The sequence below is a fragment of the Castanea sativa genome, chromosome 11, assembly GCF_040712315.1.
Source record: "Castanea sativa cultivar Marrone di Chiusa Pesio chromosome 11, ASM4071231v1".
NCBI lineage: Eukaryota > Viridiplantae > Streptophyta > Magnoliopsida > Fagales > Fagaceae > Castanea > Castanea sativa.
Window position 1 is genome coordinate 20,429,541 of NC_134023.1, and position 23,494 is coordinate 20,453,034.

The 23,494-nt window shown below is 33.2% G+C and overlaps 2 protein-coding genes across 3 annotated transcripts; both read left to right on the forward strand.

Moving 5' to 3' along the window:
* The first annotated feature begins 2,546 nt into the window (after positions 1-2,546).
* LOC142617971 (uncharacterized) lies at positions 2,547-4,659 on the forward strand. 2 transcript variants are annotated; one of them, XM_075790949.1, is made up of 2 exons: positions 2,547-3,223; positions 3,874-4,659. In XM_075790949.1, exon 2 carries the CDS (start codon positions 3,957-3,959, stop codon positions 4,440-4,442), a length of 486 nt encoding a protein of 161 aa, XP_075647064.1. In that variant the 5' UTR covers positions 2,547-3,223; positions 3,874-3,956; the 3' UTR covers positions 4,443-4,659. The 2 variants fall into 2 exon arrangements, with proteins under 2 accessions (XP_075647064.1, XP_075647063.1); XM_075790948.1 differs by having other exon boundaries at positions 2,547-4,659.
* A 3,827-nt stretch (positions 4,660-8,486) lies between these two features.
* On the forward strand, positions 8,487-10,106 carry LOC142614494 (nuclear transcription factor Y subunit B-2-like). Its single transcript, XM_075787015.1, has 2 exons — positions 8,487-9,349; positions 9,813-10,106. The coding sequence occupies exon 1, from the start codon at positions 8,630-8,632 to the stop codon at positions 9,344-9,346; it is 717 nt and encodes a 238-aa protein (XP_075643130.1). The 5' UTR covers positions 8,487-8,629; the 3' UTR covers positions 9,347-9,349; positions 9,813-10,106.
* The last annotated feature ends 13,388 nt before the right edge of the window (positions 10,107-23,494 follow it).

Below are 23,494 nucleotides of genomic sequence, written 5' to 3' on the forward strand. Positions count from 1 at the left end.
TTTTAAGATTTTTGGTAAAAGCCTAACCCATATAGGCCCTAAAAAATCCTCTTAGGCTCTTTCTTTGGTGGCCAATTTTAAATTTTCCCATGTGTCAGCAATTCTTGCGTAACATGTCATAATTTTCTTAACGATACCATGTGTGGCATTTGGTGCAAAAAAAAGACCCTAAACAAGCATTATTATGATAATTTTTATCGTTATCTTTCTATATATTATTTCATTATCCTCTAACTCTTTTATGAATTTTGGTTTCATTTGGGAAATTTTCATCTAATAACAAATTTATCACCAAATTATATTTTAAATTCAAATAATATTTGTATTTCTCTCTCCTTCTGTATTACATATCTTTTTCATATCTAAATTTATATTCTCTAGGTTAAAAATGATTTATTAATAAAAGAAATATTATCTGCAATATAGAATTATACAATAACAATAAAGAATAATAAATACTCATAAGTCTCACAAAAAAAGTCTTAGCTCTAGATTCAAAGCAAGAATATATTATCAATTCTCCTACAATTACAATGAAACATTCATCAAAACTTAGATATGGTCCCCTCCCATTCACATTAATCGATATGCGCACAACTAAAACATTCCTTATGTTACATTCCCCAACACCGGTTGGGTTTCTTGATCTCATTTCTTCTTTCAATATTAAAGGTTTTTTAAGCTCAAAAAATTTATTAATTAAATAAAATTCAAGAATTTAATTAAGATTTTTTGTGTTGTAGTCAAAATAAAATGTAGTGCAAAAGATAATCCAGGTAGGGTTTCATGTGACACTGCTTTATTTGTGCAACTAGCACCTGCAATTGGCCGACAAGTGGCATCATCTTCGTTACATTTCTTCCCTAGCACAATTTACATCTTATAGTAGGTTTTCATTTATTTTTACCAAATTATATTTTATTTTTATTTTTCTTGAAATAGTTAGAGGAACCGTTCTCAATAAAAATAAAAAGTAAAATATAGTACAAATGAGTGAAATTTTAGAAATAACTTCGGTCGAAGTTAGAATTCGTCTTTTAAGACAAAACTAAAATATGGTACTCGTGTAAAATTAGAAATAACTTCAATCGAGGTTAGAATAAGAGTCTTTTAAGATGGTTTAGTCATGCATAACAAACAAAAGAGGAAACTGACCAAATAGCCAAGCAATAGGCAATTGACCAAATAGCCAAACAAGAGGAAATTGACTATTGAAGCACTAGAATAGGATATATTGTGGTTTTGTAATTCTTTTCCTTTTCATTGTTTTTCTATGTTGAGACTTAAACAAATTGTTCGTTTTTTTTTCCTCTTTAACAAATAAGAGAAAGAGAGAGAGAGAGAGAGAGAGAGAGAGAGAGTTATATCTTCATTGATTCTTGGTCCCTATCAACAAGTGAAGGGCCAATTAATGATCTCAATTAGCACAGCTTGAACTAAAATATGTAGAAATCTTACGCTCCAATTGACATCATTTCATAGAGTGGTGGAAGACTAGATAGTAAGTAGCCCATGCGCCACATGCTTTGAAAGACCGTGTTATATTATAAACAATCTTCAAGAAAATGATAAATCAAGGGCATTGAGTTAAGCCAATCTCTAAGATTGCATTTCACCTACAATGGTGGGAGTGGGGCAAGCATTTTTGGTAGGTACATATAGACACTGGTGGCCCATATGTTAAAGCATACTTGAAGCCATCATTAGTGGCGCAATCCTGAAACAAAAAAAGCATGTACCATAACTTAATTTTTTTAACCCTAGCTATATACTAGGGCAGGAAGGGTTTGCCATAATAGCAACTATGAATTTTATAACAGGTTGATATATATAGGTGTTTCCATTCTATTTGGTTGAGGGTACTATAGCCTTTATTTTTATTTTTCTAAGTAATTATGCCATGCAAAAATTTAAATTATATATTATTAAAAGCTCCTATTTTTTTTAATCTTGTGTTGTAAAGAAAAAGTGACTACCACCAGCTAATATTAGGATAGTAATATATTTTTTTGGTACAAATTATTAATTAATGCAAAGCATTTCTTTCTTATCTCAACGAATATTCACATTCACAAAATGAATAAAATTAGCCAATGCAAAATATTACCTGAATAATGCAAAAGATTGAAATGAAATGAAGTACTTGGGTGCATGACTGTATAGGAACTAGAATAATTATTTTTTTAAGTCAAACACATTCATTTATTTGAATTTTTTATCAGTTGAATTGGTTTTGTCTGAATTTTAATTTGCTTTGTGCTTGTCACTGAGTTTTTGAATGAAAAAAATAAGCTCCACTTTCGTTTGTTATGTCTAGTACGGTCACCTCTTTCTGCGCTTAATTTTAATGAAAAATTCATATAATAACAAAAGGTGGGATATAAAATTACAACTTCTTGGTGTGTTACATATATACAACTAATAGATTCATGGGTTTTCTATGTCTATAAGAGGTGGTACAGAAGACACGTGAAAATACTCATTTTGGTTGATTGTATGTAAAGATTTGATGTCATTGCAGCAAAGTTCCTGAATTTAACTAAAAGGTCTGTTCTTCTGAGCCTAAAGCAAAAGAACTGATATTCTTTCAGATACAATGATAGTTTGAATTCAATAGCACACAGTGTTTGAAAGCCATTTGGTTTCTGCACAGAGTTGGTTATGTTTTCCCTCTCTTTTAGGGTGTGTTAAAAGTCAGATGAGGCATTTGAATAGAAGACAAACAAGCTGTTATTGGTTAGAAGGAAAAAATGAGCAAACATGAGCCTTTGATGAAGCTTCATGTATGGTTGTGATAATAGTATTCTTGGAGTACACAGAAGCAGAAAAAGAATATTGCCTTTTGTGGGGTTTTATTTTTATTTTTTTATTTTTTATAATTTTCTTTCATCCCAAGTTTTGTTGCATTGAATTTGGAGGGAAAGTGCCATGTGGTGAGCTGAGATATGTGCACATGGCTTCTCTCATTTCCAAGCTCTGAGACCATAAACCAGTAGTGGGAAACCAGGAGGTTTTGTGATTTTCAAGAGAATCAGTTGCAGAGGAAAACTACCTGATTGGTTTTAGGAAGCAAAAACCCAGTTTTTTAGGAGCAATGGGGACTGGGGAACTGTGAGCCTGTGATAAGAGTAACAGCCCATTATTTTCAGCACAAATCCAATTTTATAAGAAAGAAAAGAGGCAGTTTTCTCTTAGCTTTCTTCTTCTGTGTTAGCTAGTGCAGGTACATCTGTAACTCAAATCTCAAAGCACAGCTTGGCATCACACTGTTTCTTGCTTCCTTATTCATGCCATTTTCATATCCCTATTAATGTCATCTGCAGATTCTGTTTGAATCCCATGTAAAAACCTTTCCTTTTTAGCTAAGTGTCTTTTCTAATATTTGAACAAGAAAAGCAGTGGAGCTTTAAACTGTCACATGCCCTTCTTGTGTCTACAAAATATCTTATCCTCACTTGTAGTATTTGCTTTTTCAATCTATAGTAGATCCATCAATCAACTTTTATGGTATCTTCATAGCTAATTTTCTTATTCATATGCCCTTGATCTATATTATAGTTTATACTTAATCCTTATGTCTTACTAGAAGTTTTATCTTTTCCACCCATTTTATCTTCCATATACTGTGCTTGCAGTTGAATAAAAAGGAAAGTCCTCCTTTTTTCTTGCATAATTACTTTTCTCGGGATTACTGATTAGTAGGCTAGGCTTTTGTCTAATTCATGAACTTGGAAAACACAGTTAAAGATCAAATGGCATCTCCTTTATGTTGCTTTAGAAACCCACTACCATGGTTTGCTGTCCTTGCTCCACTGCTAATTTCTGCTGGTATTTTGGTCTTTGGGTTCTCATCCATCCTCTTAACATCTACAGTATTGATCTTTTCTACTATTTACTTCACATTCTCAAAGCACAAACCAGCTGCAGCTGAGAAATTAGTCCAAGGAAAGGTTCAGATGGAAGATGTAAAACCAGAACCTCAGCCTCACAGTGAAACTATAACACTAAAGAAGGAAGCTCAAGAAGAAGGTATGAGTCAGATTGATGAACACTTGGTCACATCATTTGATTCACTTTCAGAGAGTGAATGTCTGTATCACTTATCGACTAGTGAGGAATCAGAAGTGGAGTGGCCGTTTCATGATAATGTGGATGATCAGAGTCCAGATTACTCGGATGGTTCAATTTCCGACGAGGAAAGCCTCATTGAAATTGCCCTTCCAAGTGGGCAGTATGTTGGTCATAAGGAAGAGTTGCCAAAAGTTAATACTTATAAGCAGCAGATCAAACTGCCAGATTTCTCACCTGAGTCCATTTTCCAGCAACATTGTCTAATGGAGCTCATATCAGAGATAAATGAGATGAATGAGGAAGAGAATTTGATTGAGATTGACATATCCATGGGCTCCATCAAGTGTTCAAGGTTTGAGATTGAAGCATGAATTTAGTGTTTTGAAAGTTATGAATAACTTTGTTAAGTTTTTGATCCACACTGGATTTTGTTGAATTTAGGATGTCATACTTCTTATCTTCCCTTATTTTGTTATATTGTTATGAACTGTGTAGCTTTTTTTTCCCAAACATTGGATACCCAGTAAGGCACTTGTATTATGGCCCTTTGTTTTCTCTTAATGCACATAAAAGTATTAAAAGTTTGAAGGCCATAGGCAATTGGTGGAATCTCACTTGCATTTCTCTTTTCACTGATACTTTCTTTTTGTTCATTTGGCATCATCCTATGTTTTAGAACTATTCTGTGGGTTCCAGAAGATGAAAAAGCCCTAAGACTAAATCTTGATGTTAAAAAATTATTATTGACTACATGTGTTCAGATACATTTAATGTAAATTTATTACCAACAAATTAAGTTATGCTAAGGTCAATTTCAAATGATGAAAAGTTGTTAAACATATTACTTTTGCTTTAATCTGCTTTTGAAAAGCTCTTTGAAATGTAGAATTTTGCACCTGAAAGGAGCCAATCTTTCTCCACTAGTGCTTTTCTCAAGTATTTCTCGTCGTATGTATAAGTTTGTTCTTGCTGCATATCAAAGCCTTTTGAACTTTCTTAATCAGATTGTGACCAGTCATCCATGACTCCTTGCAGTTTTACCTTCTGTATCTGTTTGCTAGTTTTACTCATCTCTTCTTAAGTCATAGTTAGCCTTAGTTATGCTACATCTCTTTAAAATGTAGCAATTAGCAGCTGTTAGTAGCTGATCTATCTCCACTTGAGCTTTGCTCGAGTATTCTTATTCATTTCTATGAGATATTCTTGCTGCGTATCATACCCTTTTTTGTAATGCATTCATGATTCCTGGTTGTTTTTACTTTTTATATCTATTTACAAGTTTTACTTATTAGTAATGGTTAGCCTTATATTTGATTGCTGGGGGACTATGTGGCTCCATCAGTCTCATCATGACACATTTTGATTAAATACCTGATTGATTTTATCTACCTGATTGATTTCCACCTTCCACATACAGCACTTAATATATCCACCAAGGAAGAAGGCATAAAACTCATAAGGAACTTCGTTTATCCACAGAAGTTATTGAGGAATAATATATGGTAGTCCATAATAAGTCATCATTAGCTTGATCCAATCAGTTAGTCTTCATATACAGTGATCAGCACTTTGCAAACTGTTCTGAAACTTTCATGATACTAATTAAAGCTAATCATATCTTTCTACTTAAGGGCCCAAAAGTACATTCACAAATGTATGCTAACAACTTTATAAACTTAGTTCATCGATCTGAGAGGAATTTTATGAGAGTTCTAATGTTTTTTAACACCTAAAAAGAATTATAAGAGGAAGGTATCCCTATCTAAACGTAAATTGCAAGATGAAATTTACAAAACCCTGAAAATGAAGCAAAAGAATTAAGGAGAGTGTCCAAAATTCTTCAGGCAGTCTTTTTTTTTTTTGAAAATTCAGGCAGTCACACTTGTTATGGACTTATGGTATTGTATCTTTCCTTCTTTATTTATTTTTTTCTTTTCTTTTGGGGTAAAAAAGGGATATTTTATTTATTTATATAAACTATTTACATAAACAAAGTAGTCACAGAGCACTATTTTAGGGCGCCCAGATTCATCAAGTCCTAAACAAAACAGTGATATACAAAAGAGGGACAACTGTCACATTTTTATGCATTGCTCACTTGTTCTCGACCATTTTTGCCTGCCAATTTGCATAGCTATGGTATTGTACCTTTTTTTTTTTTTTTTCTTAAAAAAAAAAAATGCTTGCACTACTTAACCATGCCTCCTCAGCTGCTGACTTGTACATTAGGTCACATACCCTCTTGTTTCGTTATGTAGCCATAAATTTGACCAACTAGCAACAACAATTTTGAAATGATCCAATAGCATATAGAAACTTCCATATGACTTCCACCAAGTTGCACATATTGGTTTTATAAGCATGCGTCTACATCCTTTGAGGCAATTTACCAGAACTTTTGGACCACAGTCTTATAATTAAATTTTGATATTCAGAGATATGTGACATGAGGGCTGTTTGGCAGGCATTGAACTTCCTGCCACTATGAATTAGGATTTCAATAGAGATTTTACAAGATTTGTGGACACCTACTTCACTCAGTGAACCCATACTATTCCTCAGAACTAGCTCTGTGATGCCCCTATTGCTTCCACACTTATACAAAACATAAGTCCTCTTTACTTTTTACTATGGTGTTCAAATCTCGTAATAAAAAGAACACAGACTGTTCTGGTAATGAAAGTTGATAAACACGGTTACATGCCTAAAGAAAATGATCTACAATATTAAGCCTTGGCATAGCTTATAACAAATTCTAATCATCAAATTTAAGCCTTAAACATGATCAGATCAAAATGCTCAATTATGGGCCATAATTTATTAATCAAATGACCATATTCATGCACTGTTGTGTTCTTTTTCCCTTGCTAAGTAAAAAATTTTCATACACTATTTGGACGCACGAGGCTTAAATTAAAACTGTGCAACGACAAGAAAGACACTGTCGAATTGTGTGAGTGAAAATGTTGAAAAACTCACAATAATTTTCAAGCAATGAGTAATTTGTTTAAACTAATAACCAAGTCAACAAAATTATAGTGGCCATTGGGTTAAATGAATCTTTAAAAAGTTTCAAAAAAAAAAATCTATATGATGATAAGTGAAAACTTGGTTTATATTGAGAAATAATTAGGTACTTTGAACAAAGTCCACTCTCGTTCCATAAAATGTGGACCCTATATAAAGGACTGATGAATAGATTTCACCTTCATATAAGTGATGGATATATTCCACCTAGAGAACCTAATAATTTTTTGTTTACCCCTAATATTTTGTGGCACTGAAACATAAGATGATGTATTAAACTGTCATCTAATGCATAAACTTACTGTACGCAAATCATGCTTTGATTTACAAAAAGTAAGTCCTTCAACACCAGTACTTTGATATAAGTGGAATTTAGGACCCACCCTCAATTTGCAACAATTTTAGGTTGACAAATCAACAAAGAGTTTATAGCCATTGGATTAATTGACTCTTTGAAAATACAATTTTCAAAAATAAAATAAGAAAAAAGAAAAAGAAAAAGGGCATTGCCTTCAAGAGTCTCTACATCAAAACGACACAAAAGCTAGTGCCGTTTACACTCACATAAACTCATCGACGGTTAATGTAATGCCACGTGTGTAGACATAGAGATACAGACGGCTCAGATTTCATGAACCCGCCACAAGATTCTTACAAAAGTTATAAACAGACAGTTTAACCCAACTTGACATAACCCGCCACGTGTCAGCCCAGTAACGTCTAGATCTCACAGCCCCCACTAACGATCGAACGGTTATTAACAACCCACGTGACTCATTCTTATCGAGAAATAAACGGTGGAGAGATACCCACGTGTCGCTCACGATGCAATTATTACCCCAACGATCCAACGGACCCTAACACCTCTCCCTATCTCAACTCTCTCTCTTTCTCTCTCTCTCTCTCTCTCTCTAAACTCTGCAAAACACAGAAAAAAACTCCACCCACATTCCCGGAGCTCCTCCACTTTTCCCGGCCAGTCCCTACTATATCCTTATATTTCCAATTCTACCCCTCACCTTTCCTCTAAATCCCCTCCATATCCCCACCCCTCGTACCTTAATTTCTGCTAAAAGAAAAGAAAAAAAAAACTTTCCAAGTTGTGCTTCTTTTAAACTTCTTTGTTTTGTGATATAAACTTTTTTGTTTTGTTTTTTTTTTTTTCAAAAATAGTTGTGTTGGGTCTGGTCGTGTTAGGGGAAACAAGTTTTGGAATTTTACTTATTAGACTGTTTTGTAAATTTGAATTAGACCCCGTAAAAATTTTGGATTTTTGGTCTGTTCTGTGAAAGTTTAAATTTTTTTTTGGTAACTTTATTGTGAACTTAGTCAGACCCATATAGATTTACGGCGTGAAATTGTGGATTTTGGTCTCTTTTTTGTTGTTGTTGTTTTTGTCTGAAACTTTGTCAGACCCATAATAGTTCTTAGCAGAAAGTTGTTGAATTTTGGTCCATTTGGGTTGAACTGGATCAGACCCAGAAAAGCTTTTAAAGTTTGAAGGTCAAAAGAGAGTTGGTTGAGTTTGGGGATGGCGGATTCGGATAACGATTCAGGAGGACACAACAACAGCAACAACGCGAACAGCGAGTTGTCAGCAAGAGAACAAGACAGGTTTCTTCCGATTGCAAACGTGAGCAGAATCATGAAGAAGGCATTGCCAGCAAACGCTAAGATCTCAAAGGATGCTAAAGAAACAGTGCAAGAATGTGTGTCTGAGTTTATTAGCTTCATCACTGGGGAGGCTTCGGATAAGTGTCAGAGAGAGAAGAGGAAGACTATTAATGGTGACGATTTGTTGTGGGCCATGACTACTTTGGGGTTTGAAGAGTACGTGGAGCCACTCAAGATTTATCTGCAGAAGTATAGGGAGATGGAAGGAGAGAAGAGCTCTGTGGGAGGAGGTGGAGGAGGAGGGAGGCCAGGTGAGAAGGATGGGGGTGGTGGTGGTGGTGGCTCCGCTGGTGGTGGTGGCGCCGCTGGTGGTGGTGGTGGAAGTGGTGGGGGTGTTAGTTCGTCAGGAAATAGTGGTGGGTATAATGGGGTTGGAGGAATGTATGCTGGGATGTATGGTGGTGTTATGGGTCATCATCAGGGACACGTGTACGGTTCTGGTGGCTTTCATCATCATGGAATCCAGGGTATTGATGGGGGAGTTGGGGTTGGGAAGGGTGGCTCAGTTGTTGGTGGTGGCGGTGGTGGTGGTGGGGGTGGCAGTAATGGCGGCTCCATTGTGAGGTCAAGGTAGTAGGTAGGTGTGCTTGATTAATTTACTCTCTTAATTAGCAATTAGCATTTAAAAACTTTGTGGCAAATGAAAAATTAGAGAGAGGATCTTAATCTGAGGTGGGGTTAGACACTTGGATTATTACTATTTTTTTGTTTTGTTTTGTTTTGTTTTGGGTACTTGTTCATGGGATTATATGATGCATACTAGTAGTAGTAGTAGTAAAAAGAAAATTGTAACCTCTAATGATAGAGAGCACTAGTACTGATTGAGGGAGAGGAAACATTGGGGAATGTTTGTATTATAATGATGATTCTCTTTGTAGAGTTCTTTTCTGATCCCTCTAGTTCTATATGAAAGGGTTTAGTTGCTGTTGTATGGAATGGATGAATGATTTGGAAGTTTCTGTGTTTCTACTTTCATGGTACATTGGGAACTTGGAAATTGCTTGAACTGACAGGTTTTTATTTTTCTTTGGTTCTGACAGTTTTCTTTAAGAAAAGGAGGGTTTGCATGTACATGTTCTTTTGAGGAAAGGGATTATTGTCCTAAGTTTGGCCATTTGTCTCTATGGTTACGTGTATACCCAATAGGGAAAGAGAGCTATTCCATTTAAGATTGGCCTGTATTTATCGTAGAGATCTATTTGCTCAACGTTTCCATTTTAAGCTTATGGTGGCTGTATAAAGACACTGTTGTGTCATTCATTCATTGTCTAGCTGATAGATACCTTTATGAAAGCATATGCATTTTGGGGAAAACCAAAAAAATTTTGTGGTGCTCTTCTTCTGGTTACTGAACAACATGGGAAACATAAAACAGGGAATTTTGTATTGATATTGCGTTTGCGTAGAGGTATTGATGTTTGAATTGGAGCTGTTGTACGATAAGCAAGATTTCAAGCTTTCCTGACCCCTTCTAGAACTTCGTTGGATAAAGTCTCTGTCTTCTTCCAACAGCTCACTCTAAAATTCAAAGTAGCAAACTATCATCACTTATCACTGTTTCTTTTTTTATTTACTTATTGAAAGAAAAATTCTAATTCCAACCACACAAAGCACTGATTCCCAAAAATAATATTAACAAAGGTTCGAGGACCTGAAATTACATCAAAATAGTTTGGATGGTACCTGGAGAGGACTCGGTTGGAGGGTTGGGTGGGATATATTTCTAGAACAGTTAAAAAAATAAAAAATAAAAAAGGAACCTAACCATGAGTTCGTGTAGAACACTATGAGCAAACTTAACCCACTTTCACCTATGAACAAACAATCGCATATACACTTCTTTTTGGGTACCCCTCCCATAACAAGTGTCTCCAATCTCCTTCCTACTACTAGTTGTAGGCCATTTTGGCCTGTACTTACGCATATTTGTACTCAGATTAGTGCAACTCCTTTTATCTCTATCTGATCCCTCGTGCGCACGGTCTAATGTCAATATATTTGTATGGTTCCATTGTCTAAAGGAATCAATACATCCTATTCTTGAGTTTTATGCTTCGATGCTCCATTGATCTGTATAGACGCCATGAGAATTCTAAAAATCATCCCCCTCAATTCAGAATATTCTTCCTCCTAAATTAATCCTATTAAATTAGCTTCCATCAATGTATCTTACTTCTATTCGGTCCCAATTACTAGGGACCTTAGTATTATGCCTCAATGGTTTCTCACTTACAAGGTGGTGGTGCTTTTTTCCACAATAATGCAATACTTTTTTGTTTTCCCCCTTTTCACTGTTTAGTATGCCACTAAAATTCTGTACAAATGCCATAATTTTTTTTTTTTATTTCTGAAAGGAAGTATTTTACTTATTTTCTAAATAATTGAGCGTAGTGAAGCAAAAATCTTGTTAGAAACATAAAGTGAAAGAGAGAGAGATTGAATTATCTGTATATTATATATTGTGTGTGTGACATTGTACAATAGAGAACCGTAGTAATATGAATGTACTATATGTACAGTGCACTGGACCCAAGCCGAATGGGCTAGAATGACGTATATACTGACATCCCCTAAACTTGAGGTGGCAAGGAAGAAGTCAATTTGAAAATTTTCACTTTTAGTCAAGGTCAATGGTCAAAGTCAAAGGTAGTCAATGGTCAAAGGTCCACAGGTTAGGGGTCTGTTTGTTTTGCGCGTCCATGTCCTACATCTCACGTTTTTGGCCTTTTTTTTAAGTGCAACGCCTCTTGCACTGTTCATGGGATATGAACAGTGCAAACAGGCATAAGAACAGTGCTAAAACAGTAGTGAACAGTACTGAACAGTAATCGAAAAATATTTTTTTTATTGTTTTCAGTTTTTAGCAAAATAAACAGTATCTAAACGCACACTAAATGTCATGCTAACATCACAAGTCTATTCTAGAACCGGAAAACTAAGTCGGGTCAACCATAGTAGTGCTGACATGGCATTTTGTTAATGTGGCGATGACTAGATGCTAACGTGGATGACGTGAACTTGACATATCATGCTTGCGTGGCTGTTGACGTGAAGAGGGTGACATCATTAGATGGCATCAACAAAGGTAATTTGGCGCGTGCAAGCGCATGGCTAAGCGGGCAAGATCTTCGGGTGGCACATGGTGGCACGTGCATAAGCGTATGGATGCTAGATTCTTAAATTTTGCAAATCGACAGACAATGAGGTTGACATGGCAATGCATGTGACCAAAGGAGGATCTACGCATGGAATCCGAGAGGCATGAGGGATTGTTATTGGAGCTAGTGGAGGCTTGTGCGACATCCATTGAAGGCTAGATATTAAGGTTTTGCTCGTAGGATGTCAGGAAGGAGGCCTGTATGGTTAATTTCTTCAAAAGGAGTCTGGATTTGCACAAATTTGAAAGATTGAGACATGGCTTTGCTTGGTTTTTTGGATCTTGGACTCAGAGTGAAGCAATGATGATGACTTTGTGGGAGGCTCTCTATGTGATGCCATGGAGTCCAAATTTGGAGGCAAGCAACAGCATTGTGATTGAGGTGGATTTGTGCACATGGGAATCTTCTTTGATGGATAGAGATGAATTTTGCTAGAACCCAAGAACAAAGTTTGACTCTAATACCATGTTAAAAATATAAAGAGAGAGAGAGAGAGAGAGAGAGAGAGAGAATGGTTTGTATATTGATATATATTCTATGTGTAATACTGTACAATAGAGAGCCTTATATAGTTATAGTATATGTGATGTATAAGTAATATGAATGTACTACAAGAACATTACACTAACCCTAAGCCTAGTGGGCTAGACTAACATATGTACTAACAACCTTAAAAAAGTGAACGAGCTAGCTCATTAGTCCCAAGCAGCCCCCATAGTTTGAAAAAGATGGAAGGGATGCATTTGGAGCAATGAACATACTAAGTGAGTGGCTTAATCAACCCTTACAAGCACTAAAGCATAGCTTAGTGAAGTGTGCAGTAAGTTAGAAAACTTCTCCCTTGCTCTTTTTTGACACATGAGAAGAATGGGAAAGTTGTGAGCCTAATCATGATGTATTTTTTGAGACTTTCTATGTTTTTTACAATTACTAAAGGCATAGAAATGTTAGGGAAAGAATAATTTTCATAGCATTTTTCATGATTAGTTAAAGAAAGTTGTGACTTGAGCAACATCACCTTCACATATGCTTATCCTTGAAACCACTTTTATTATACATCAATCACAACATTCCATGTCAACAACAACCATGCCTGAGCCTCAAAACTTTGGAGTTAGTTATGGAACCTCTATAAAATAATCATGGTTGGCTATATGTATTCATTTCTAATATTCTATCATATCATAATCATACCCTTTGTCACATTGTTAATTGAGATATCATTTTTTTCATACTTTTGCTAATATTATTTTTATTTTTAATCTTTCTCTAACCTATTTCACTCTCCCTCGCTTGAATAAAACTCACTCTTCCTCTTTGGTGTATTAATCAAAGTCTTCTAAACATGACCAAATAATCTCAACTAACTCTTTCATCTTTTCATCAATAGAGTCACTTCTATCTTTAAGTGAATTTCTTCATTTTCAATCTTATCTTTGTTTATATTTCAACTTATCCATTTAATATTCTCATTTTAGATACATTCATTTCATGAACATGTTGCTTCTTAATATTACAATACTAAATATCATAGGGTGTAGTTGATTTGGTAAGTTATAAAAAAACTTTTAAAATTTTCCCTTAACGTAGTTGGTATTCTATTGTCACACAATACTTATTATGCACTTCTACTTTATCTACATAGCTATTATCCTATGATTCACATCTTTCAATCTCTCAATTCTAATGAACTATTAATTCAAAATATTGATATCTCTTTACCATCAAGTTTTCTACCCCCTTCACCTTCGATTCTACTTACATTTCATGAACTTTGTTTTATTCATAATTAGATTAAATAATTAGTTTCTAAATCACCCCTCCAAATTTGTAACTTGATATTAACTTCACATTTAGTTTTATATATTAAAATTATATAATTCTACAAAAAGCATACACTAATGGACTTCATATTGAATTAGTCTACTGAGTCTATCCATACTAGTGAAAAAATATTTGGACATAATATTGATTTTTAACGTAAAACTGTAGTGACACACACACACACACACTTATGATGCGTCAACTTGTTCTCACACTATTTACAATTTTGTCATACATGTTCTTAATCAATTTAATATACTTTAGAGCAACTCACTTACTCTAAACCCTCCCAAAAACCTCTATGGGTATGCATATCATATGTTTTCTCTAGGTTAATAAACCATTAGATGTTTAAGTAATAAAATAGTTCATAGATTGCCATAGCACAAAGCCAAATTAATTCTCTCAAATTATAGTTAATCTATACTCAATCACTCTCTTCCAAAGTTACATAAGGTGACTAATAAGTTTAGTTTCACAATAATTCGTACAATTTTGAATATCTTCCTTATTCTTTTACAAATGTATTTGAGTGTTCCTCCTCCATTTGATTGTCATAAATAATGCATTTGATACAATTCAAGTCTATTGTTTTCATTTACTTGTCTTAGCAAGTTTATCATTATACTTTTTCTCAAACATTTCTCCTCAACTTGCTATATAACTTATCATAAAACTTAAATCTATCTTCTTGGTGTAGACATCGCACTTTTTACCCCTTACGACTGGGACTCCTGTTCCCCAATAATGTTGGAATTCTAAAACCCAAAGTTGGTTTAGGGCCCGATCAAGTTGAAATTGACTTGAGAAAAGTATTTTTGAAAAATATAACTCTTTTATTAACTAAATAAGCTATTTTTAGAAAAGAAAGACCACGGAAATCCTAGGGCATGCATACACATACACACATATGTGCGTACATACCGTAGCTTTATGTACGCATGCTTCATGCATGCGTACGCATACATGGGCATGCGTGTGCATGCTACAGTTACAGAAATTATGAAAGACAAGTTTTTCCGTATTAAAACTTAATTTTGGAACAAATTTCACATCATCTGAGAGCCATTCCAAACCCTCATTTTTCAACTATAAAAAGCCATACATGGTCCTTTTCAATACACACAGAAAATCCTAAGGAAAAACACAAGATTCATTAGAAATAATGAATCAAAGAAGAAGTTTTTCACAAGACATCCCTAAGCCAATATTTTTCTGATTGAGGCATTTTTTGGCCTTGATCTTCAAGTTTCAAGTTTACTAATCAATTCTTTATTTGATTATGAATAGATTGACTGAAGTGAACGATCAAAATCAAGCTAAGGAGTTTTGTGTTTTGAGGTATAATGTTCTAAGTCCTTTTTTCTCTTCGTTTTCTTGTTTTGATCTTCTTTTCCTTGTTTTCTTGTTTGGTTTTGTTACAATATGTTTGTTTAGTTTAGGTTTTCTTTATTTTATCATTTTGAGCTTGTTAGATTGTTAGTTTAAAGTTTTTGTTTTGTTTTGGTGTTTCTAGGTTGGGGTTTTAGGGCTTGTATGCGTACGCATGCTTTCTGTATGTGCACGCATACTCAAAGTATGCGTACACATACAACTGGGTTGGACATGCAGGCCCTATGTATGTGCATGTACACTTATGCGCATAAACCCTAATCTAACCATTTTTTACTCATGTTTTTTTCATTTTATTTGTTTAATATGCATCTATCTTGTTCTTTTTTTATGCTTATGAGTTCCTGCCTCTATGTTTTGTTTGTTGTTTGTTCTTCACATGTTAGATTAGGTTTTCTTTTCTTTTCATTTCTTTATTTGATATATCATGAACATGCATATAACATGACCATGCATTGATGCATAGGTGCTATGTTGTAGTGAGATAAGTGAGGTAAGTGCATTCACATGAACATGCATTTGTTTGTGGGTATGATCTTGTTTTGTCTTTATGAATATGGTATAAATTTTGATGAACATGATGTGCAAGTTTATATGCCATGTCTTGGATTTGATATATGCTTGTTTGTTTGCTGCCTTGGGTATAATGAGATGCATGATATATGTATGTTAGGGTTTGGGATAAAAAATGCTATGTTGATTGCTAGATATATGCTAGTGTATGTGTGAGTCTAGAAATGATGAATGTTAAATGTGTCTATAATAAGATTAAGATGTAAGAAACAATGAGTGAAAGTCGACCCACAGGTCGCATAGGGTTGGATGCTTAACACCTTCCTATCTCCATATCTAAACTTCAAACGCGTGTTCTGGTAGTAGATCAGTCTTTCCACAAAGGGTGCTATATTTATGGTTTCTAGACCTAATCTAGGTGATGGCTCCATTTTCGTTTTCCACTCCAGTCCACTTGGCCGAGGCGTACTCCTCCTAAGTCCTAGCCCGTTGCGCCCACACTTGGACATCATATTTTGCTCCTCTTTTCACTTCTTAATAATTTTCATAAGTGATATTGTCTCTACGTATAGATAGGTGGCTTTTATAACTCTCTTTTTTAATCACATTGCTACTTGAACCTCTTCCTTTTTTTTACCACCAAGTCTTCTTAGATGCCCACATCTTTTAGATTCTTTAAATACTTCTTTAGTCGTTAATTTAAAACAATTGGTCATTTCATTCTGCATCTTATCATCATTTTAGTCAAGACCACACTTAATTGACTTATATAATCACTTTATCTTTAGGGTTAAATTCAAAGTGACCCCCTATTGTATGGATCATTATTAAACAGACCACCTTTGCTACAAAATTGATTTTTAAAACACTAATGGTATTTGAAATAACACAACTGACCATTCTATCAGAATTCCACCACTTTTGTTGAGAGAAAAACAATCATGTGGACATCACATAAGCCAAAAAGCTTGCACATTATATAATTCATGTCTAGCACATATTTCCATGTGGTCATTTTCAATTGTTAATTTGGTTAAAAGTGATCAAAGTCTAATAGAATGGCCAATTGTGTTAATTTGAATAGCACGAGGTAAAAAATGTCAATTTTGTAGCAAATGGGAGTGTGATATCGACCCATACCACTGGAAGCCTTTATGCATACACAATTTTTTTTCACCCCTTCAAACTCCATCTCTTAATTTTGTTTTCTATATTCTAATACAAATATCTAGTGGCACCAAACTATGTTGAGTGGTTACACTCCCTCTTAGTTAATTTTATAATATTTACATACTATCAATTGATTGAATAAGGATGAAATCAATATGACTAAATTAAATATGAATCCATTTTCTTTCTCAATACACACACACACACACATATATATGAATCCATTTAATCAATCAATATATATATAAAAGCAGAGACCTCAGGCAGAAGTGTATGAGGTTCTGCTATGTGACGCTTTGTATGAGTACTTTTTCGTTTAGCCTTTCACCTCCCATTTTCTTATCAATGATTAGTTTAAGCCATAAATGTAGAAAATTAAAAGATTTAATTCTACTCCCTTTTCCAATTTCTTGAACTCTTCCACTTTTAGTTTCATTAATTTAAGAAATGAAAGGTTTTCTCCATTCAATGTTAGTTTTCATGTTCTTTTATATATTCCAGTTTCACAAAATATCAAAAGGCCAAAAGAAAAATAGGACTAGAGAGATAGAGCGACAAAGAGTTAGAAATTAGTGTAAAAAAGAGTATGAAATTGCCTTTGGTTTCAGGTGCATATGCTCTAAACTCCTTAACAACACTATCAAAGCTTGATACAATGCTTTCATAACATAAGGGGTTTCTAAAATGTATGTGTTTTTTGTTTTTATTTATATTTTTGGAAAGTGTTTAATTTTTGTAAGTGATTAAGGTACCCAGATGCAAGTAAACTCATTAACAACACTATCAAAGCTTGATACAATCTTTTCACAATATATGGGGTTTCTAAAAGGTATGTGTTTTTTGTTTTTATTTATATTTTTGGAAAGTATTTAATCTTTGTAAGTGATTAAGGTACTCAGATGTAAGTAAAATTAAATGTAAGATACGAAATAGTATAAGTTTATATTTCCCTGTTCAACTATTGTTTTATTTTTAATCTATTGGCATGTATATTTAGTTTTAAGAATTATAAATTATAAACCTTAAATCTTAGATATTTAGCCTTCAAAAGTTCACGTGTTTTCTTTTTTAAAAAATAAATACTTCTAAGAAAAAGAAAAGGAAATAATAAAAAATTTTATATTGAAAACGGTCAAATGTAAAAACTAAATATACATGTACACCTAATCAAACATAAAAGGGCATATAGTGACATTTTTAAAGTCCAATTAATTATGGTTACTTATGGATATATTGTGTTACAATTTTTTTCATTCATTATATTTTTGTGACGTATAATACATAATCGAAATTAATTTTCCAAATATTATAACACATATGAGTATTATAAAATAAGTAATAAAAAACACGCGCATCGCGCGGGATATCCACTAGTTGAACTTAAGTGTTGGTTAATATCAATGTACCCTTGACCTCCATAATCTCTTTCAAATCTAATTTCTTCTTCTTCTTCTTCTCCTTCTTCTTCTTATTATTTAAAATATGATTATTTAGGTATTCTTTAATATTTTTATCCCTCAATTACTACACCTTGAATCTTTATATCTCAATCATGCTATAAACACAACAAATTTCACAATTTCATTCACAACTTGCTGAGGTGATAAATTTTGATGAATACAACGTTGTCTTGACATGTGACTATCTCTAATATCATTTTTATTATATACCAATCACAGACTCTTATCAATTTTTATTTTTTATTTTTTATTTTTTTGTGGAGAAAACAAGCTGCTACCTTAACTGTGAAAAACATCATAAAATTTATTAAACCTCTTTAAAACTTATTGTAAGATCCCTCAAGGAATATCCACCGAGGTCCTACCTGGTCATTGTTGAATGAGATATCCACCAAGGTCCTACCTACTCCACTTAACAAATATCTCCACCATAGAACTTTTTGCCTCTTTATCCGAATTCCCAAAAGTAAAGCCCACAAAACGACACTAATATATCCAAAGAAAATGAGGCCTAATATCTGCAAGTTTCAAATCACACTTTGTTTGTTTGTTTGTTTTTTTTTTTTTTTTTAAGGACATGTTAGTGCATTGTTGGAATGACCTATTGAAACAGTTGGCATTTCATGTTTGCCACCAAATAATGCACATAAATCAGTCCATTTTATAGGAAGACCATTTTTTTTTTGTTGGGGGGGCTACTATAGTATCCGTACATACCTAACTAGCTTTGGGCCTTCCTAGTGTTTGATGGCTTTTACATTAAATTCATGATCAACATCATCTATTCAATCCAACCACAACCTTACTAAATTTTGCTACCCTCCATTGTGGATGGGGGAACCTGCTACCAAATGGCTATGTTCCACCAAGAGTGGTCACAAGAGAGCAGTTCAATTAAAGTGGATAAATGAAGATGCCTACCAAGTCACACCTATAAGGCTACAACCACTTTAACAATTCATCAATCACAACTTTTTTCCCTTATGGCCTGTTTGGATGTTTAAAAAAGGAGGGGGAGTAGAGTAGAGGGAAGGGGAGTAATTTAATTACCTTGTTTGGGAATTTTTTAAGGAAGGAGGGAGAGGGGTTTGGAGGGGTTTGAAGGGGTTTCAACTACCTCCAACCCCCTCATTTTTAATTCCCCCAAATTGGAGAGATTTGGAGGGAGAGTAGAGCACATAAAATTATTGATAAAGTAAATTACCTAATTTACCCTTATTGTATTTATAAAATTACAATGTTAAAAACAAGGGGAATGACTAATTACTCCTTTCCCCCTTACTAATTATAAAAACATCCAAACAAGGTGGAGGGTAATCATTCTCCTCTACTCTCCTCCCCACTACTCCCCTCCCCTCTACTCCCCTCTACTCTCCTCCTTCTCTAAACTCCCAAACAGGCCATTAGGATTGTAGGATTAGTCACTTCTTACTTGACAGGATTACAAGCATCTCACATTAACCTACAACCCAAAGTACTAATGGTGACTTGAACCCAAACACTGATAGCGAGGCAAACTAGAACTTACCACTAGATTTTCACCTGGGTTAATCACAACTTTTTTGTAACTAGACTCCATATCAAATAAAAAATATAGAACTATTAGCATTAGATAACAGCAGGATTTGAGGTAAGAAACCAAATGATAGAAATGGAACAATTTTTTGCAGTTGAAATTCAATCACAATTCACTTTTTGGAGATAAAGAAATAAGCACAAGGGTTGGACTAAAAGGAATGGCACAGAGAGAAGAATCCCAAACTATTGTATTGACATGTTAACTGGACCCAATGAAGTGAGCTCCAAGTTGAAAACAACAGGCTGGACAGGCGATAAAGTGAGCAGCTAGTTTTTCTACAAGCTGAAAAGAAAATCCAAACCATCAGAGTATATTTTATGCTGATGTGGCACCGCCCAACTATTATTGCCCACGTGGCCCAGGCTAATACGCTATGAACAAGCCAGTCTGGCTGTTTCTGGAATAAAGTGCTACCGACACATGTGGGTCTCTCTCTCACATAAATAAAAATGAATTAATTAATTCCCAATTACAGGAAAACGTAATAAAACAAAATACCTGGATTGGGATTTGGAAGTTTAGGAGAAATGGCAACATCAGTTAGCATCAGGGGTTAAGCAGAGTTGCAGTCTTGCAGACATCATTACATTAAGAAACGACATTCTTAATAACAATTGTTTATAACCGCCTTTTCTGTGTGTGTGTGTGTGTGTGTGTGTGTGTGTGTGAGAGAGAGAGAGAGAGAGAGAGAGAGAGAAAGAGGGAGAACCGACAGTTTTTATAAGGCACTAGTCTCATCACACGCGCGGAGTGCGTGCGATGAGATTTTTTTTTTGTTAGTGGTCCTATTTTGTAGGAAAAAATTGTGTTTTTTTTTTAATTTTATCTTCTCTATATATTAATCTCTATATATTAAGAGGATTCAAAAAGTTAGTTATTGTATTTTCAACTTACAAAAAAAACCCCTAATTTAATTAACTTATTCTTATTCCTAAAAAATAAAAAATAAGATTAAAACGGTAAATCAACAAAAATTAATAACAAAAAAGTGGAAAAATAAAAATTGTCCACAATCCCCACTATCTCCTAAAAAAAACCGTCCCACCTTCTAAAAAAACCTACCCTACGGTTTTCTATTAAAAAACAGCTATCCCAAGTTCTGTAAAAAAATAAAACTACCCCACCTTCTTTAAAAAAAAAAAAAAAAAAAAGACCCACCCACTATTTCCTAAAAAAAAAAAAAACTACCACATATCACGTAAAAAAATAATAATAAACTAGCCTCATCACACGCGCGGAGCGCGTGCAATGAGGCTTTTTTTTTGTTAGTGGTCCTATTTTGTAGGAAAAAATTGTGTTTTTTTTTTTAATTTTATCTTCTCTATATATTAAGAGTATTCAAAAAGTTAGTTATTGTATTTTCAACTTACAAAAAAAACCCCTAATTTAATTAACTTATTCTTATTCCTAAAAAATAAAAAATAAGGTTAAAACGGTAAATCAACAAAAATTAATAACAAAAAAGTGGAAAAATAAAAATTGTCCACAATCCCCACTATCTCCTAAAAAAAACCGTCCCACCTTCTAAAAAAACCTACCCTACGGTTTTCTATAAAAAAACAGCTATCCCAAGTTCTGTAAAAAAAATAAAACTACCCCACCTTCTTTAAAAAAAAAAAAAAAAGACCCACCCACTGTTTCCTAAAAGAAAAAAAAAAACTGCCACATATCACGTAAAAAAATAATAATAAATAAATAAAAACTAATATATATAATTTTTATTTTGAAAAAGTAATTTAAAAGTGAATAAAGTAATTTAAAACTTAACAGGATAGTGGTTCTATTTTTTAGGTAATGTTTTAGTGGGAGTTAGAGTCCTTTAGTTTTGTCTCTACTTAAATATAGAGGTGTAAGGACATTTTTGAATTAAAAAATGAAGAATCCAAGCAGAGGAAGTCCCTTAAATAATAGTATAGAAGTATAGATATAGATAAATAACTAAATAAAAAAAAATTAACCCCAAAACATATACAATGATGGTAAAAAAAAATTCTTAAAAAGAAAAAAAAATACGAAGAAGGAAAAAAGACAATGCTATTATCTACATCGTTCCCTATTATCTCAAATATAACTTGTTTCTTCTCCTATTAAAGCTGCAACACATTCATCATAAAATAACAAAGCCATACAGAAAAAGCTAAGAAAAAAAAAACGAAGTAAAAATCAAACCTTTAAGACCAAGGCATCGGCATTCCCATAAGCAAGACTACACCAAACAGTCTCCAAAACATTATGAAATAGTTGGTGAAACATATACAATTATGGTAAAAAAAAAATTCTTAAAAAGAAAAAAAAATGCGAAGAAGGAAAAAAAAAAAAAAAAAAGTGAGGAAATAGAAGATAAAATTTTTTTAGAATTTAAAATCTAATCACCACATCATCAACTATTTAAATAAATAACTAAATAAAAAAAAATTAACGCCAAAATCATATACAATGATGGTAAAAAAAAAAACTAAAAAACTTTAACGCCAAAAACATATACGATGATAGTAAAAAAAAATTCTTAAAAAGAACAAAAAAATATGAAGAAGGAAAAAAAAAAAAAAGTGAGGAAATAGAAGAAAATAGTAATTGATCATTTATATGAAGGAACCATTCATTTCATAATTACATTTAAAAAAAGAAGAAGAAAAAAAAAAAGTTAACGTGATACATATAAAAAGAAAAAAAAAGTAAAGCTCAAAGAAAGTCAATCATAAACCAAAGAAAAAAAAAAAGAATTTGCAAAAGATAGAACTTGAAAATTTGTTGGAGCCTCTGACAATAAATGTATTTAAACTAAAGAAAAAGAAAGGAGGATGTAGAGCTAAAATAAATATTTTCATTCTGAAGAAGAATGAGAGATAGAAAGTGATATAGAAACTGCAAAACGTACGTGAGTTTGTGGGTTTTAAAGTGTAAGAGTTTTAATTTACATATTTATCCTCGTTAGTTGAAAACTTGTAAGTAGATATGATGAGGGTACTTTAGGCATTTAAAATGTGGAATCCAAACAGAAGCCCCTTAAATAGTAGTATAGATAAATGCATTTTTGGTCTTTATATTTTTAGTCATTTCTTAATTTGGTCCTTAAACTAATTTTGCTCCTAGGTCAATCCCTGACTTTTTAAAATCGTTTTTAAAATGGTCCCTACCGTTAACTCAGTTACAAAAAAAGCTGAAGTGACAAACGGTGTGTCTTACTGACTGACGTGACGTTGACGTGAATATTAAAATATAATTAAAAAAATTTATTTAGCATTTTTGAAAACGTCAGAAATAAATTAATAAAAAATTAAAACAAAAAATTCAAGTAAAAAATTTTAAAATAAATAAACATTAATTTAATTAAATTAAGAAAAAAACAAAGAAGCTTTTTTCAGCTTAAAAATTTGAGTTCCTATCCAAAAAAAAAATTTAATCAAAAATTTTTTTTTAGTCTTAAATCTTTTTTTTCAGAAGAACATATTCATGTTTTTTGTTTTGTGTTCTTCCTCATAGTATGATTCATATTATTAGCAAATTAATATTTATTTTCTTATCATTTTCTGTAACTTTCTTGTGCTTTCTTTATAACTAAATACATCAAATCAAAATAAATTAATTGAATGTCTTTCTGTTCTTTTTTTTTTTTTTAATTCCTT

Coding starts and splice junctions, on each gene's coding strand:
- LOC142614494 (XM_075787015.1), top strand. CDS start 8,630: ATGGCGGATTCGGATAACGATTCAGGAGGACACAACAACAGCAACAAC.
- LOC142617971 (XM_075790948.1), top strand. CDS start 3,723: ATGAACTTGGAAAACACAGTTAAAGATCAAATGGCATCTCCTTTATGT.